The sequence below is a fragment of the Panthera onca genome, chromosome B2, assembly GCF_046562875.1.
Source record: "Panthera onca isolate mPanOnc1 chromosome B2, mPanOnc1 haplotype 2, whole genome shotgun sequence".
NCBI classification, from domain to species: Eukaryota; Metazoa; Chordata; class Mammalia; order Carnivora; family Felidae; genus Panthera; species Panthera onca.
The window spans coordinates 104,342,355-104,356,311 of NC_138343.1; the positions used below are offsets into that span (position 1 = coordinate 104,342,355).

General features: G+C 40.4%; 2 protein-coding genes and 1 long non-coding RNA gene across 5 annotated transcripts in view; 1 reads left to right on the forward strand and 2 right to left on the reverse strand.

The window, feature by feature from the left end:
- Window positions 1-701: 701 nt before the first annotated feature.
- Window positions 702-13,716, reverse strand: LOC132668003 (uncharacterized). Its single transcript, XM_060617220.2, has 4 exons — window positions 12,873-13,716; window positions 2,484-2,624; window positions 1,658-1,717; window positions 702-1,319 (listed from the first exon to the last, which is right to left on the reverse strand). Exon 1 carries the CDS (start codon window positions 13,399-13,401, stop codon window positions 12,949-12,951), a length of 453 nt encoding a protein of 150 aa, XP_060473203.2. The 5' UTR covers window positions 13,402-13,716; the 3' UTR covers window positions 702-1,319; window positions 1,658-1,717; window positions 2,484-2,624; window positions 12,873-12,948.
- On the reverse strand, window positions 10,276-13,581 carry LOC144616412 (uncharacterized). Its single transcript, XR_013555735.1, has 3 exons — window positions 13,511-13,581; window positions 12,236-12,313; window positions 10,276-11,456 (listed from the first exon to the last, which is right to left on the reverse strand). It is a non-coding gene; the product is annotated as an uncharacterized LOC144616412 (long non-coding RNA).
- The window catches only part of DSE (dermatan sulfate epimerase), an 81,160-nt gene continuing 79,571 nt past the window's right edge, over window positions 12,369-13,957 (forward strand). The window contains exon 1 of one of the 3 annotated variants that reach the window (XM_060616457.3): window positions 12,369-12,482. The gene's annotated coding sequence lies outside the window, so the exon portion shown is untranslated. Of the gene's footprint in view, window positions 12,483-12,741; window positions 12,832-13,534; window positions 13,722-13,957 lie in introns of those variants that run through there. The other 2 variants (XM_060616458.3, XM_060616456.3) reach the window with 2 other exon arrangements.

Sequence of the window (13,957 nt, forward strand, 5' to 3'; positions counted from 1 at the left end):
AAGAATTGGATGCCTAATGACTGAACCACCCAGGCTCTCCCAAAGACATGTTGACATACAATATTTTGAACATACTGGGTCGTGCAAAAATTTTATAAAATCTTATTTCACCTGTTCCCATTTATTTATTTATTGTACATAGACGACATCACAAAAGTGTTGTGATTTTTTTTATTAAGATTTTACTTTAAGTAATCTCTACACCCAATGTGGGGTCAAATTTACAATCCCAAGATGAGGAGTCTCATACTTTACTGACTGAACCAGCCAGGCACCCCTCCCCTTTTATTTTAATTCTTTTAATGTTTATTTATTTTTGATATAGAGAGATAGAGTGCGAGTGGGAGAGGGGCAGAGAGAGAGTGAGACAGAATCCAAAGCAGGCTCCAGGCTCCAAGCTGTCGGCACAGAGCCTGACTCAGGGCTCAAACCCATGAAGTGTGAGATCATGATGTGAGCCCAGGTTGGACGCTTAACTGACTGAGCCACCCCCCCCCCCACTTTGCATATTTTAATGTAGCTACTAAACTTTTAAAATTACGTATGTGGCTTGCATTATATTTCTGCTGGATAGTTCTGATCTGGAAGTCATTTGTCCCATGGCTCAGGAATTTTGAGTCATAAAATTCTAAAGTTCAAGGACTCTTGTAGATGATACAACCCTTTCGTTTCATAAATGAGGATACTGGCACCCAGGTGGGTGAAGTGACTTATTTTATTTATTTTTTTTGAAGTGACTTATTTAGGTCACCTGAATTGATGGCAGAGCCAGGATGTTCCTGAATCCCATATACCTGGATCCCTGTCCAGTGCTAACTTCTCTCTCCCCTGCTGCTTGTGTTTGGCTGCAGTAGCTATACTGAGTGTTTCAGGGTTCCTGTAAGTCTGGTGCATAGAAAGTTTCACCATCCATAGCCTCTATTGCAGTCTCTGCTCATGGGCTCCTGTCTGCATAGGTAGTGCTTCCAAAATTCATTACTAAAGAGTCACATTTTGGCCTTAAGTTACTATCTCCTCTTTTCACCATCTCACATTAATTTCTAGTTTTGACTCTACACGGAACTGTGGTTTTAGTGAGGTCTTGGTATTTTTCCAAAGTATGGCTCAAAAAACTAACAAACAAACAAAAACTGTCTAGCTAATTAAGAAGTGTGAACTTTAGAAATTCCTTAATAATGTTTTCCCCCCAATGTCTATTACATCCTGGTTTTCTCTGGCATCCACAACACAGTGTTTCTTCTCTTTCCTTCTCCGGTGCTAGTTCGTTCTTCAGAAGGGTCAAGTGCTGATGGGTGGTGAGCCACTCCCTGGCTCTTGCCCTTTAGACATAAAAACAAGTTGTTTTTTACATGGCATCAGCAGAGACTTGCTTGTATAAGACTTTTTCTAAAAGGCAAAAACTATTTTTTCCTTTTCTCTCATCCTTTAATAAAAAATTTGAGAATTTTAAGAAAATAATATTATTGGTAGCATCCAAAATATTTCTAGAATCCTCCTCCCCGACCCCCATAGGAATATTTGCTGTTCTCAATGGTACATTCCAGGGATCTACTTCCCTGGATGATTCCAAGTCTGTTGAGATCCATGTATGTATGAGTCCAAAATGTATGAAAATCCATTTATGTGTGTCAAAGTGAGTGAAGATGAAAAGAAATACCTGGCGGAGGTCTTTGCATTTTGATGTATATCCTTCTGGATTCCTTAGATTTAAGCTTAGCTGTCAAGTATAGAATTTATAGAATAATCAACCCAAGTCACTGATAAATTAAAATGCCCCACATAAATAAGAATATGTGAATAAATCTGGTTTCAGGATTTCTCAGGCCTAGGTCACAAAAAAATTTCTAGTTTCAGTACTTTTACTGTCTAGTTGAATTCTTGCCTCTGGCAGAAGGCAGGAGAGTCTTCCTTGCCTGACTCCAAAGTCCTGTCTGTATCGAATGTAGCAAAACTTTCTGATCATGACCCTCTTTCTCTCATCGCTTACAGGAGTCTTTTACTGCTGCTGATTCTTTCTGGCCATAAACATATTTATTCAATGAAAAGAATGAAAATAATAATCAATAGATGACATGTTTAGAGATCACAATATCATCACCATACTACCATACAATTATTTATAAATGGAGGAGGTGAGAAGAGTTTTTAAGTCTCTAGCTTTGTCAAGGGGAAGAGCTTTTCTTTAGTTACTAAAAACCGGAGACGAGGTAGTGAGGGAATATGGGGGTACAGTCTGGGATGGGGTGTCTTTGGAAGTATCTTTCCCAGTGGCAAGAACTGATGACTCATGATCATCCAGGTGGATCTTGTCATTTGATGAACTTCTCATTTGATGAATTGAATGATTTCTAGGCTGTAGGGAACCCCAGGTGACTTACAGCTCTAACTCTTGCACAATTTATTGGTGTGCTTCACAAACACATAATCTTCCTGTTAGATCTATGTGGCCCTTGGGAAAATGATAAAGGCCCTTTAAACCTTACCTATTTACCACTGTTTCCTTCTCTTCCAGCCAGTATGAGTAGGCTTCTAAATGCCACACGGTATTTGTTTTTAAGCAAATTTGTCTTCTTGTTTGGGTAAAGCATCAAGGTATCTTCCTATGTGTTTAATGGCCAGATTTACTAGAGTTGGAAAGAATTCAGAAGACTTTGTTTCAGTTTCATATTTCTTAGAGGCCTGTACCCTTAAACTTTAAAAGTAAACATGAAAGATATTTTCTTCACATACAGGATACGCCCAGTGCAGTGTTTTTAAGCTACAAGTTGCAATCTATTTAGTTGGTCTTGAAATCTATTTGTCAACCAGAATCTGTTTTTAAATGAAATACACTAAAATAAAAAAATATAAATGTTGGTTTCTAGACCTTTGTTTTATACATATCTATGTATATATCTTTATCATCTGTCTATCATCTACTGTCTATCATCTGTATATCTGTATTAGTTTTTAGCTTTAAAAAAGCTTGGGGCACCTGTGTAGCTCGGTTGGTTGAGTGCCAGACTCTGACTCAGGTCTTGATCTCCCAGTTCAGGAGTTGGAGCCCCACATCCGGCTTGCTGCTGTCAGCCTGTCAGCACAGAGCCCACTTCAGATCCTCTGTCCCCCACTCTCTGTCCCTCTCCTGCTCACACTCTCCAAAACAAACAAACAAACAAACAAACAAACAAACAAACAAAAAACTTGAAGAAGAGTGCTTGGGTGGCTCTGTCAATTAAGCGTCTGACTCTTGGTTTTGGCTCAGGTCATGATCTCCCAGTTTGTGAGTTCGAGCCCTACATCCGGGTCTGTGCTGACAGTAGGGAGCCCACTTGGGATTCCCTCTCTCTCTCTCTCTCTCTCTCTCCCTCTCTCTCTCCAAATAATTAAATAAATTTTTAAAAATCATGAAGAAAATCCGCCTCAGGGGAACTATCAGAAATAGATTATTAGACTTAGGATTTAGACAATCCTAAGATCCTAAGGATCCTAATCCTTAGATTATTAGACAATCTTAGGATTTCTTGATAGACTGAATAGGGGAAGACTTCCTGTAAGTTTGCTGGTGCGATGACATCCTTCTTTCACAATCTCTTCCTCCCACAACTCCTATATTGGTTTTTTGCCTTTTAAAGCTATGGGTAGAGACATACAAAGAGGAGGTATTAATAAGTCTTCTAGACATTTTGATGAATTATCAGAGGCCTTTGCCTGGATGGCTCCAAGTTCTCTGGGCCAAACCTGGCTGATGTTCCTCCCCACCGATGCCATCCAGCAGAAGAGGCAAATAGAATGTCAGCTCCTCAAAAGGCTTGCCTTGATGGGAACAGACTGTCAACGGTGCATTAAATGAAAAATGTTGTAGAAAAGTTTGGGCACCTGTGCCGATACTGTCTTTCATGTATCATACCTCAAGCATGTGCTTGGAGATCAGTAGCCAATGAGACTTGTTTATACTTCTGAGCAGGACTACCAAACCATTAACAAAAATTTAAAGTGAAAACTTTCTAATATGTAAAAGCAGAAAGAGAAGGTATCATGAGAAATATTGCTTCCCTATACAGTTCTGACACTTCACTCACCCACTCAGGATATAGAATATGGTACTTTTTAAATTGTTGATCCAGAATAATTGAGCTATCATTTGCCATCTCAATATCAAAGCAACAAAAATCACCTACAAATATGAAGGCCAAAAATTACTTACATTTTCTGACTTATCCTTCATTACATTTATTCTGCTTATTGGGAAAAGAAAAGACACAGGCATATTCCGCTTCAGTTTCTGGTAAAGCTGGCAAATAAGACTTGCTTATGGATTTCTGAACTAAGAAAATACATACAGTTCTGACGATGCTTCTTGCAATAAAAACAAAATTTTATGTTTAGAATGGTATTTTAACAATTTCCTCACTGAATATGAACAGTATATTTTGCTCAGCTTCCTAGTAGTAAAATACAATTTGAAAATAACCATTGTTGGGGCACCTGGGTGGCTCAGTCGGTTGAGCAGCCGACTCCGGCTCAGGTCATGATCTCACAGTTTGTGAGTTTGAGCCCCAAGTCGGGCTCTGTGCTGACAGCTCAGAGCCTGGAGCCTGCTTCGGATTCTGTGTCTCGCCTTCTCTCTGCCCCTCCCATGCTCATGCTCTGTGTCTCTCTGTTTCTTAAAAATAAACGTTAAAAAATTTAAAAATAACCATTGTTATCAGTTTGTGGATTTCAGTAGTTGTAAGCCATCATGATCAAATTTAAATATATCTTCCTATTTATAATTTTAGTTTGGCTACTATAGTCATAGGTTTTGTTTCCTATATGTAGTAAATACTGTTTTCATATTAGTGGCATTCAGAAGCTTCTTAGCTTTCAGAGAATGACATCTGATAGGTCAGGGACATGTAAAAGTTAGTACTATTCTTTCACACTCAAAATAGAAACTGTGATACAGATCTTTCATTTCAATACAGTATATATAACAGGTCATGTAGTTAAGTGGAAACGGCTGGTAGTTTTGCAATATTATTACAAATCAAAATTCCATAATATTTCCTGTTCTCTTAAGCATTGGTTAATCTCAGCTTGTCTGTGGTTCTAAGTGTTAATATAGCTTGCTTTCCTCATAAAATGATATCTTTGACTTGTGAAGCAAGATCTCTTAGGTTAAATTGTGAGGCCATGTTCATTCTTAGCAACATCCAATAAAAGCAGAATTCATGTGGCAGCATTGTTTTCAAACAACTCGATACCAAATTATGTTTTACTTAAAAAACTTGCTTATAGAGAAGGAATATTATCCTGTATCTGCATTTGGAAAGAGTTACATTTCGACATGTACTCTAGCATTTTACTTATAATTTCCCTGGTAATGTTTACTTATTTAAAGATGCAGAAAATCTTTGAAAGCTAGTGTTTGAAGGACTTGTAAACAGAGGTGACACCATTAGCCCCCTTCCAACAGAGTATGGATTTCAGAGTAGATGGATCAGTTTGATGTTAACTCTCCAGTTGCTTTGTGACCACCAGTATGGATATTTAACATATTCATATGTGTGAAAATGTTGCCATCAGGGTTCCTGAGTGGCTCAGTCGGTTAAGTGTCTGGGTTAAGTGTCTGACTCTTGATTTTGGCTCAGGTCATGATCTCATGGTTAGTGAAAGTGTGGATTCTGCTTGGGATTCTCTCTCTGTGCCCCCCCCCCCCCCGCCCCCCGCCATGTGTATTCTCTCTCAAAATAAATAAACATTAAAAAAAAAAGGAAATGTTCCCACCTTAGCCTTATCAGAACAGAATTCTAATTAAGCCAACTACTCAAAGATTTTTTTTAATCTTTATTTATTTTTGAGAGAGAGAGAGAGAGAGCACGAGTGGGGAAGGAGCAGAGAGACAGAGACAGAATCTGAAGCAGGCTCTAGGCTCTAAGCTGTCAGCATGGAACCCAATGCGAATCTTAAACTCACAAACTGTGAGATCATGACCTGAGCTGAAGTCAGATGCTTAACTGACTGAGCCACCCAGGTGTCCCTCAAATACTATTCTTAATAACTCTCCTATTAAACCCTAGGACTATTATGGAGATTTTTAGTTTTCATTCGTTGGTTACTTGTCTCTCTCTGATGAGTTTGAAGTTTTTAACTGTTGAGTTTTTAACTGTTTCATGTGCCTGGAAGAGAAAAGAAAAAATATCAAGGGGTTGTGTTTTCTACTTTTATGTGCTAACTTTTGTGCTGACAAAATTGAATTCACTGGTCATACCTCTGGTGATTTGAGATATTTTAAAACTTCATTTGTATACAACTATTATTATAAGTTTGTGAGGGAAGTGGCATCTACAGTTTTAGCCATTTATGTCCTCGTATCAAAAGAGAATTTAAAATTATATAACTCAGAACATAAGTTTTAATACTAAGAAATACTCATAGTTCCTTTATTTATATGGTTGAGTGACCTTTTTGAGATTTTCTAAATACAGTAAAACCTTGGTTTGTGTGCATAACTTGTTCCAGAAACATGCTTGTAATCTAAAGCACTTATATCAAAGCGAATTTCCCCATAAGAAATAATGGAAACTCAGATGATTAATTCCAAAAATTAATTCCAACCCAAAAATATTCATATTAAAATGATTACAATACTGTAATATAATATAAATAATAAAGAAAAAAATATAAAGAAAAATAAATTAACCTGAATTACCTTTGAAAATTACCTTTATATGAGGTCATAAAGGTGGGGTCATAATCCCATAGGAGTATTGGCCTTAGAAGAAGAGAGAAAGAGCTCTTTCTATACATGCATGCCCCAAGGAAAGGCCACATGAGGACACATGTGAGAAAACCGAAAGAGAGCTCCCTCAGAAACTGAACTTGCCAGCACCTTGATCTTGGACTTTCTAGCCTCCACAAACTGTGAGAAATAAACTTCTCTTGTTTAAGACACACAGTTTATGGCATTTTGTTGTGGCAGCCCAAACTGACTAATATACCAAGTAATGCTGATGCTGGTGGTCCTTAGACCACATTTTGAGTACTACTAGCCTAAGCCACATCCCTCAGGAATTCTGTTTCAATTTGTCTGAGGGTAGTGCAGGACGTTATTATTTTTTAATGTTTCCTGGGTGGTTCTGATATATAAACAGGACTGAGAACCACTGATCAAGGCCAATTGCTTTAACTTACAGCTAAGGACACCGAGACTCAAAGAGGTTAAGCGGTTTGCCCTAGTTATCATGTATGCTATTGCTGAATTTTCCAGATTTATAGGAGGAGAAAAAATTTCTTCTGGGGTCACATGCTGGATTGTGAAAGATTTAGTCCTAGAACTCAACACTCTCCATTTCCAGCATTGACCCATTCATTTCCCCCAAACAACTTTAATTTGTTTAATTCAGGCAGATTCACTTTAAGTGGCTTTTTCGTTGCAGTACAATCCAAGAATGTTGTATTCTGTGTTCTGTGTTCCATAATAGTTGCTATTTGTTGACACATGCTTAATGACTGATCATAAAATGTGTGTGTGTGCATTATGTATACACATATGTGTATAGATGTACATACATGTGGCTGATCTTCACACTGTAGTGGTAATCTGCCCACTATGAATAGAAACATTGCCATCTAGCATTATCCTTCTTGTATAATAGCAGGAAATGTAGACAATTGATTCATGCAATAAAAACATGAAAGTTTGTTAAAACTTTTGAATGCCTTAAAAATTCCAGGTATAGTGAGGTAATGAGGATAAATGACTCAAACTTTATTGAGGTAAAACTTTACTGAGGTTAAACTTTATTGAGGATCTCACCTCAAGGCCAGGAACTTGGTTAGATAGCAATTGTTAAGTAGGTGGTGATGAGCATATTTCACCCACTTGTCAGTGGGAAATGTAACATACAGCATCTAGTTTAACAATGCTTAAACAAAGGGTGCCATCCATTTATATTTATATTTGAGTAGACATTTGATTTTCTCCAAAAATAAAGCTTATTTTTCCTTGTGCATCCACATTTTGTTAATAGAAAGAATGCAAATTCAAAATTTTAAATAAATTGCCACAGCTCATGTAGAATACAAGAACCTCGAAAGGAGAAGTTAGTTACATTTTCTTGGCCAATGATGCAGCAGAGAGAAGTGGGAAAAAGAACACGTAACCAGGAACCAGGAGGCCTGACTTCTTTTCCCATCTCTACCGGTAATTAGCAGGAACTGGCAATCACCACCTATGCTAACCTCAGTTTCTTTGGAAAATGAAAGGGTTGACATATGATTATTCCAAGTGTTCCTCTTTCTTGCATAGATGATTAGTGCTTCTAAGAAATGCTGGTTCTCTGTTAGACTTTAGTTGGGTTTTTAAATTTTGCTGTTTTAGCATGTTTTAAAAACACCAGTATTTTTCCATGTGGCCACGAAGAGCAAAAATGGCCACTCCAAAATGGCATTATTTATAAAAATGATAAAAACTAGAACTAGAGGAAACAATCTGTTCTTTGGAGTTAGGTTAGAAAAAAGGTATAGAAAATGTCGTTGGATTACATATTTAGGTTTAACATCAGCAAACTGGCAATTATTCCTATTACCCAAAAGATCATCTGAAAGATACTATAAATGCAAAACAGCCAAGATTTTCTTTGCTTAATACAGTTAATCTCATTGGCAGAAGACAAAGTCCTGAATAGCCTAGCTGTTAAATGTTTCATTGTATTTTATTATTTTTTAGTACTTGGGCAGCAGAAACTTGAAACAATCTGAAAACAACTAAACTAGTTCAGCCAATACTGAAATCAAGTATTACTTCCCCAGGCTACATTTCCAACAATAGTACTTAGAAATAAATAGAACCTTCTTAAGGCAATTCTTCCTTAACTGCACTTTTCTAGAAGAAGCCAGAGTTTGGTAAAAAGAAGAAGGTTAAATACTGTCCAAGCTCCTGCTATAAGGAATCACCAAATTAAATCAAGCCTCAATAAACATCCATTTTCTAAACTTTCTAAACTCTAAACATTCTTGGTAGTTCTCAAAAGCCATGCTTAAGAAAAATATTAAATACTTAAACTACTTTTGGTTCTTTTCATGACTCAAAAAAATAAACTTAATTTCAGTCATTCATGTGGCAAGTATCAATAATCATTTGTTTAATTTCAGAGAACAGTGCTGTAACTTAGTAGGTGTATGGGACACTGTGGGTGGTTTAAAACAAATCAGTGATATAAAAATCATCTATTTCAAAAGTCGGTTGAGAATGGAGAAAAACTTTCACCTGAGGACATTCAAACCGTAAGTGGGGTTTTAGATATGAAGTTAGTACAGGTCAAAGGATTTAGTGGAAAGAGCCTGTATTTGACACCAGAAAACTTAATCCTATGTGGTCTGAGCCATTTATAGCTTGGGAAATTCACTTCCACTTTCTGAGCCTGTTTCCACTCAAATGGGCATAGTAATGCTGACATCAATGCCTGTGAGGGTAAAATGAGATACATATGGAAGTGGCTGGCATACTTCATCTATTAGAAGATTGTGAAGCCAGGAGATACGTACCTGAAGAAGAATTATATATAAAAGCCTTAAATTGTGACTGAGGATGGAGAAGGTGCCACTCAGTTATGATTAATAACATAGGTAAATGTTTTGTTTTACTGATGAAAACTAAGTTCAGGAAGCTTGAGTCATCTAGAGGTGAAGCAGTAGCAAGAGAACAGTCTAGGTAATGGAGAGGGGCAGGTTGGCACTGGACAAGTCAGGGAGACTGCAGGCCTGAGTATGGGGGGTTGGAGAAAACATCTGGTGGGTGTCTTGGCCAGGACTGAATGCTCAGAAATGGGGAACTGAAGACTATTACTAAGTATACCTCAAGTGCAGTCAGGCTGGAGCAAACCAAAATGATCATACCTTTTCAGTGACTCAAGGATGAATCTTTTAGGTGTAGGATAAGGCGGTTTTACAAATAGATTAATTTGGCCTCAGGGAGGAAAAAAAGAAGCATTTCAAGGACTGAGGCAATTGTACAGTCACGGACCAGCTGGCTGGTTAGTAAAACCTAAAGGGCAAATTTCAGTTTAATGAATTAAACAAGAGAACATAAACCATGTACTTTTAACAGCCCCATAAAATTGGGGTCCATTAGGCTAGAGCCAAAAATAAACTAAGGAGAAAAATATATATAGTTTATTTTGTTTATATATATTTTTTGTTTTGTTCAGACAAAAAGAACATAGAAGGAATGCACCTACTCGAGATAGATGACAAACAGAACTCATTCCTTTTTTCTTCTTTATCATGAAAAAAATAATCCTTTAACCGAAAGAGTGAAATGAACATTGGAAGAGCTTGAAAACTTAGGTGAAGAATCTGTGAGGAAATAACCTAGTTCTATAAAGCTTAACTTCTCGTCTCCAAAAATTACATCTCAGCCAAGAGTTTGTAAATAATCACTTTCATCTCAAATCAGCACAGAGAGAGATGAACAGTAAAGGACTGGAGATGGAGAAGTAGAGTTCCAATTTTCAAAAAAGAAGCCGCGAGATTCCTGAAGCCAAGACAAGGGGCTTTTTACAGATCTTGAACAAAATTAATAAACCAATTCTTAAATGGTATCTGGGCACTTAGAAAAGGAAGAAATCCAGAAGTTAACAAGAATTCACTAAGTAGTTGTTTCCTTTTTTTGACAATATTGCTACACCAGTAGAGCAAGGACATCTAATAGACAAAACACATCTGTTGTTTAAGCTGTATCTGGGTGGTGGAAATTGCTTTTTCCTAATCTGTTGGCCTGGGTAAGGGTGGGTAACTTTTACTAATTTCCACAAAGACACCACACACACATGCACGTTAGCTGCTGCTCTGGGACGACAAAAGAAAATATAATTAACACATGGATTCTCCATTGATGAGAATATTCATCAACAGCGTGCTGATTCAGTGTCAGTTGGCAGTGGAAAGTGCCTGGGAATGAGGACTTGAATGATGACACGGCACACAGACCGAATTTGCAGAAGACAAAATTGGAAGGTAGAATTACTCAATTACATCAGTGATATTCAACATGTCAACAAGCTAGAAGAAGAGGCCTGACTTAGCACAATCGAACTTAATGGAATCAATCACATGTTAAGTGATGAACACCAGCAATAATGAGTATAGGTCAGAGAGGTGTGTTTCTGGGCAGTTGTGAAAAAGACGACTGCTTCAGAATTTTAGTGGATTGTAATATAGGAGTCATCAGGGTAATACTGCTGCCATATGAGCCCACAGGATTTACTTGAGGAAATACCGTAATTAGAACAAAGCCATTAACCATTTTTTTACTCTGTGTTATTTGGGATGAAACCTTGCATTTATTGTTGGGGTCACATTTTGAGAGGGACGATGACAAAAAAACTGCCTTCCAAGAGCTTTTCAGAAAGGATGAGGAAGAGCTGATGGAGTTGGTAGGTACCCAGGCACACTGAAGCACTCTTCTGTGGAACTGATGTGCCAGATGCTTCCTGGAAAACACCAGAATGGCAGATCTTTGAGGCCTGTTGTATGGGGTGGGGGGTGTGGGGTAGGCTTTGCAAGAGTAGATGTTATCCAGAAACAGATTCCAATCAATTGAAGGCAAAACTGGGGGTGAAGAGGGGAGCAAATGACAACGGGTACTGACACTTTTGAAGAGTTCTAAATCCTGGTTGCACATTATGATTACCTGGGAAGAGATTTTTAAATGCCTATGCTTAGATACTACCCCTAGAGATTCTGATTTATTGGTTTGGTATGGAGCCCTCATTAAAAAAGTATTTTTATCAAAGCCCCTCTGCTAATTTAATGATCTAGGTCGGAAACACACTGAACTAGATGACTACTTTGTTGAGAAATTAAATAAATCAAACCAGATGCTTTTTCTAAAGTGTCTCCCAAGTTTGAGAAGATCAGTGGAGATTAACTTCTGGATTACCTTTTACAGCTAGGCACTTTCACAATTAATCCTAATAATTGAATTAATACATTTAAATCCCTTAGCACAGTGTCTGGCATGTCGTAACTCTCAAATATTAGCTATTTTTATTGTATCCTCGGTATAACGGTTCAATGGAGAGATTGTATCTCTACATTACAGATGAGGAAACTGAAGCTCTGCAGTCAGTTTTCTAAATCCTCTGGTAGGAAACTGCAAGATAAGCATTTAAACCAGATTACAGCCAGATGTAAATTAGAAAGTCCTTTCTCCTCAGCCCCACAGGTCACCTTTAAACCTTTTGGAAGTTTATGCAAAACAGTGGTTTACCTGTGTGAACATTTAAAAATTTAATAAAACCACTTCCTCTTGACCTATTGGTAAGTAATCTCTCTTCATATGCGTTTTCTGAAAAAGAGAAGCATAAGAGGAGACATCCACTTTTTTTCCCTAATGTGGCCTGGTGGAAACTTCTCTGAAGGTCTTGAGAACCTGTGAGGACAGGGGAAATGGAGGTGGCCCTTTAGAGCTCAAACAAAGCACTTGGAAGTGAACGAAGAAAAGACACTGCTCTCAGGTAAAACATCTCCAATTCTAATGAATGGGTAAACATCTGTCACTTTTGTACAGCCTGGCTCTGGTAGGTTTGATTACACGCTAATACGGAGGGAAGCAAGTTAGGCCTTAGGTCATTTAGAACACCTCCCTGGAGCCAGGTTAGACCAGGCTGCGCTCAGTGGCTGCTTTAAGAAAAGAGTGGAAACTTCTCCAAGGGGGATTGTGACGACGACGACGACGACGACGACGACGACGACTACTACTACTAAGGTTATAAATCCTCCACCTGAAAAACTGTTGGATAAGAGATCTCTGTCCTCTCCTTCCTACTCCCTCCCTCTCCCCGCCATGCGGGCCTGGGCGATAAGGTAAAAACTGCATACAACTGCTCTGTCCCTGACCCCTTTACCTTTGATGATTAAAATCCGTTCAGTTTGCGGGGTTCAGTGCTTTCGGCTTTAGTGATCTTAAGATCGTTAGTGCAGTTAAAGGGGAGAACTGCGTCTAAGTAGGTGATTTCCTCCCTTACTCCTGAGAGTAAAACCAAATGCTGGAGGAAAGGAGGAGTAACTGTTGTGGAGAAGGGGAGGGAGTGGGCAACAGCCCGGGTAAGCAAGGTTCTCCGCGTTTTCCTCGATTTCCTTCCCCGGGCTGGACGGAAGCATCAGCTCCTCCCCTCTGGGCCTCCAAAAGTATCTTTCTGTTCGGGGCGATTCCAGAGTCGAACCCGAAACGTGTGGGTCACTTAGAAACGAGAGCAAGTTGGAGCCAAAGAGGCCCGGCAAGGCAGGGGTGCCTGGAGTTGGGGCCCCAGTGGAGGGGAAGGCCGAACTCAGCGCCGAGCCGCGAGTCCCAGGAGAGGAGGAGCGGAGAAGAAGGAGGGCGGGCCGGAGGTCGGGGTCCGGCGGGGAAGGGGGTCCCCGTTTCCCCCTCCCCATCTCGCCTCCCCGGGTTCTGGTGACGTTGCGGTTTCCTCCCTCTAGCCGAGCCTCAGCGCCCGCCGCGTCCCGCCCTCCTCCTCCTCCTTCGCCCACACCCCTCACCCACCCGCCCGCTCGGCTCGCAGTAGCGCCGCCCGAGGCTGAAGCGGCGCATCCCGTGGCGCGGCGCCCACCGGCACCCGAGGCGCTGCGGGCGCGCTGAGGGCTCGGCTCAGAGGGCGCCGGGGGGCCCGGGCGCCGTGGTGTGAGGGGGCCGCGGAGCCGGGGCCGAGGCTGGGGAGGCGACGCCCGGGAGGACGAAGCCGCGGCGGGGAGCGGTAAGCGGAGGGGCGGCGGCGGTCGCCGTTCTGGGCCCCGCGCGGCTCATCTTTCTTCCGGGGTCTCGGGCGGGTCGTAGGGTGCCGGCGGGAGGCGGAAAGCCACGTCCCCTGCCCCGCGCGGAGCGGCTCGGGCTGCGCGCCCGGGCCCTGCGCGGCTGGGCTGCTGGAGGGCGCGCGAGGCGTGGAGCCGGCGCCGTGGGCTTCCCGCGTCCGGGCAGCTCCTAGCCCCTTCC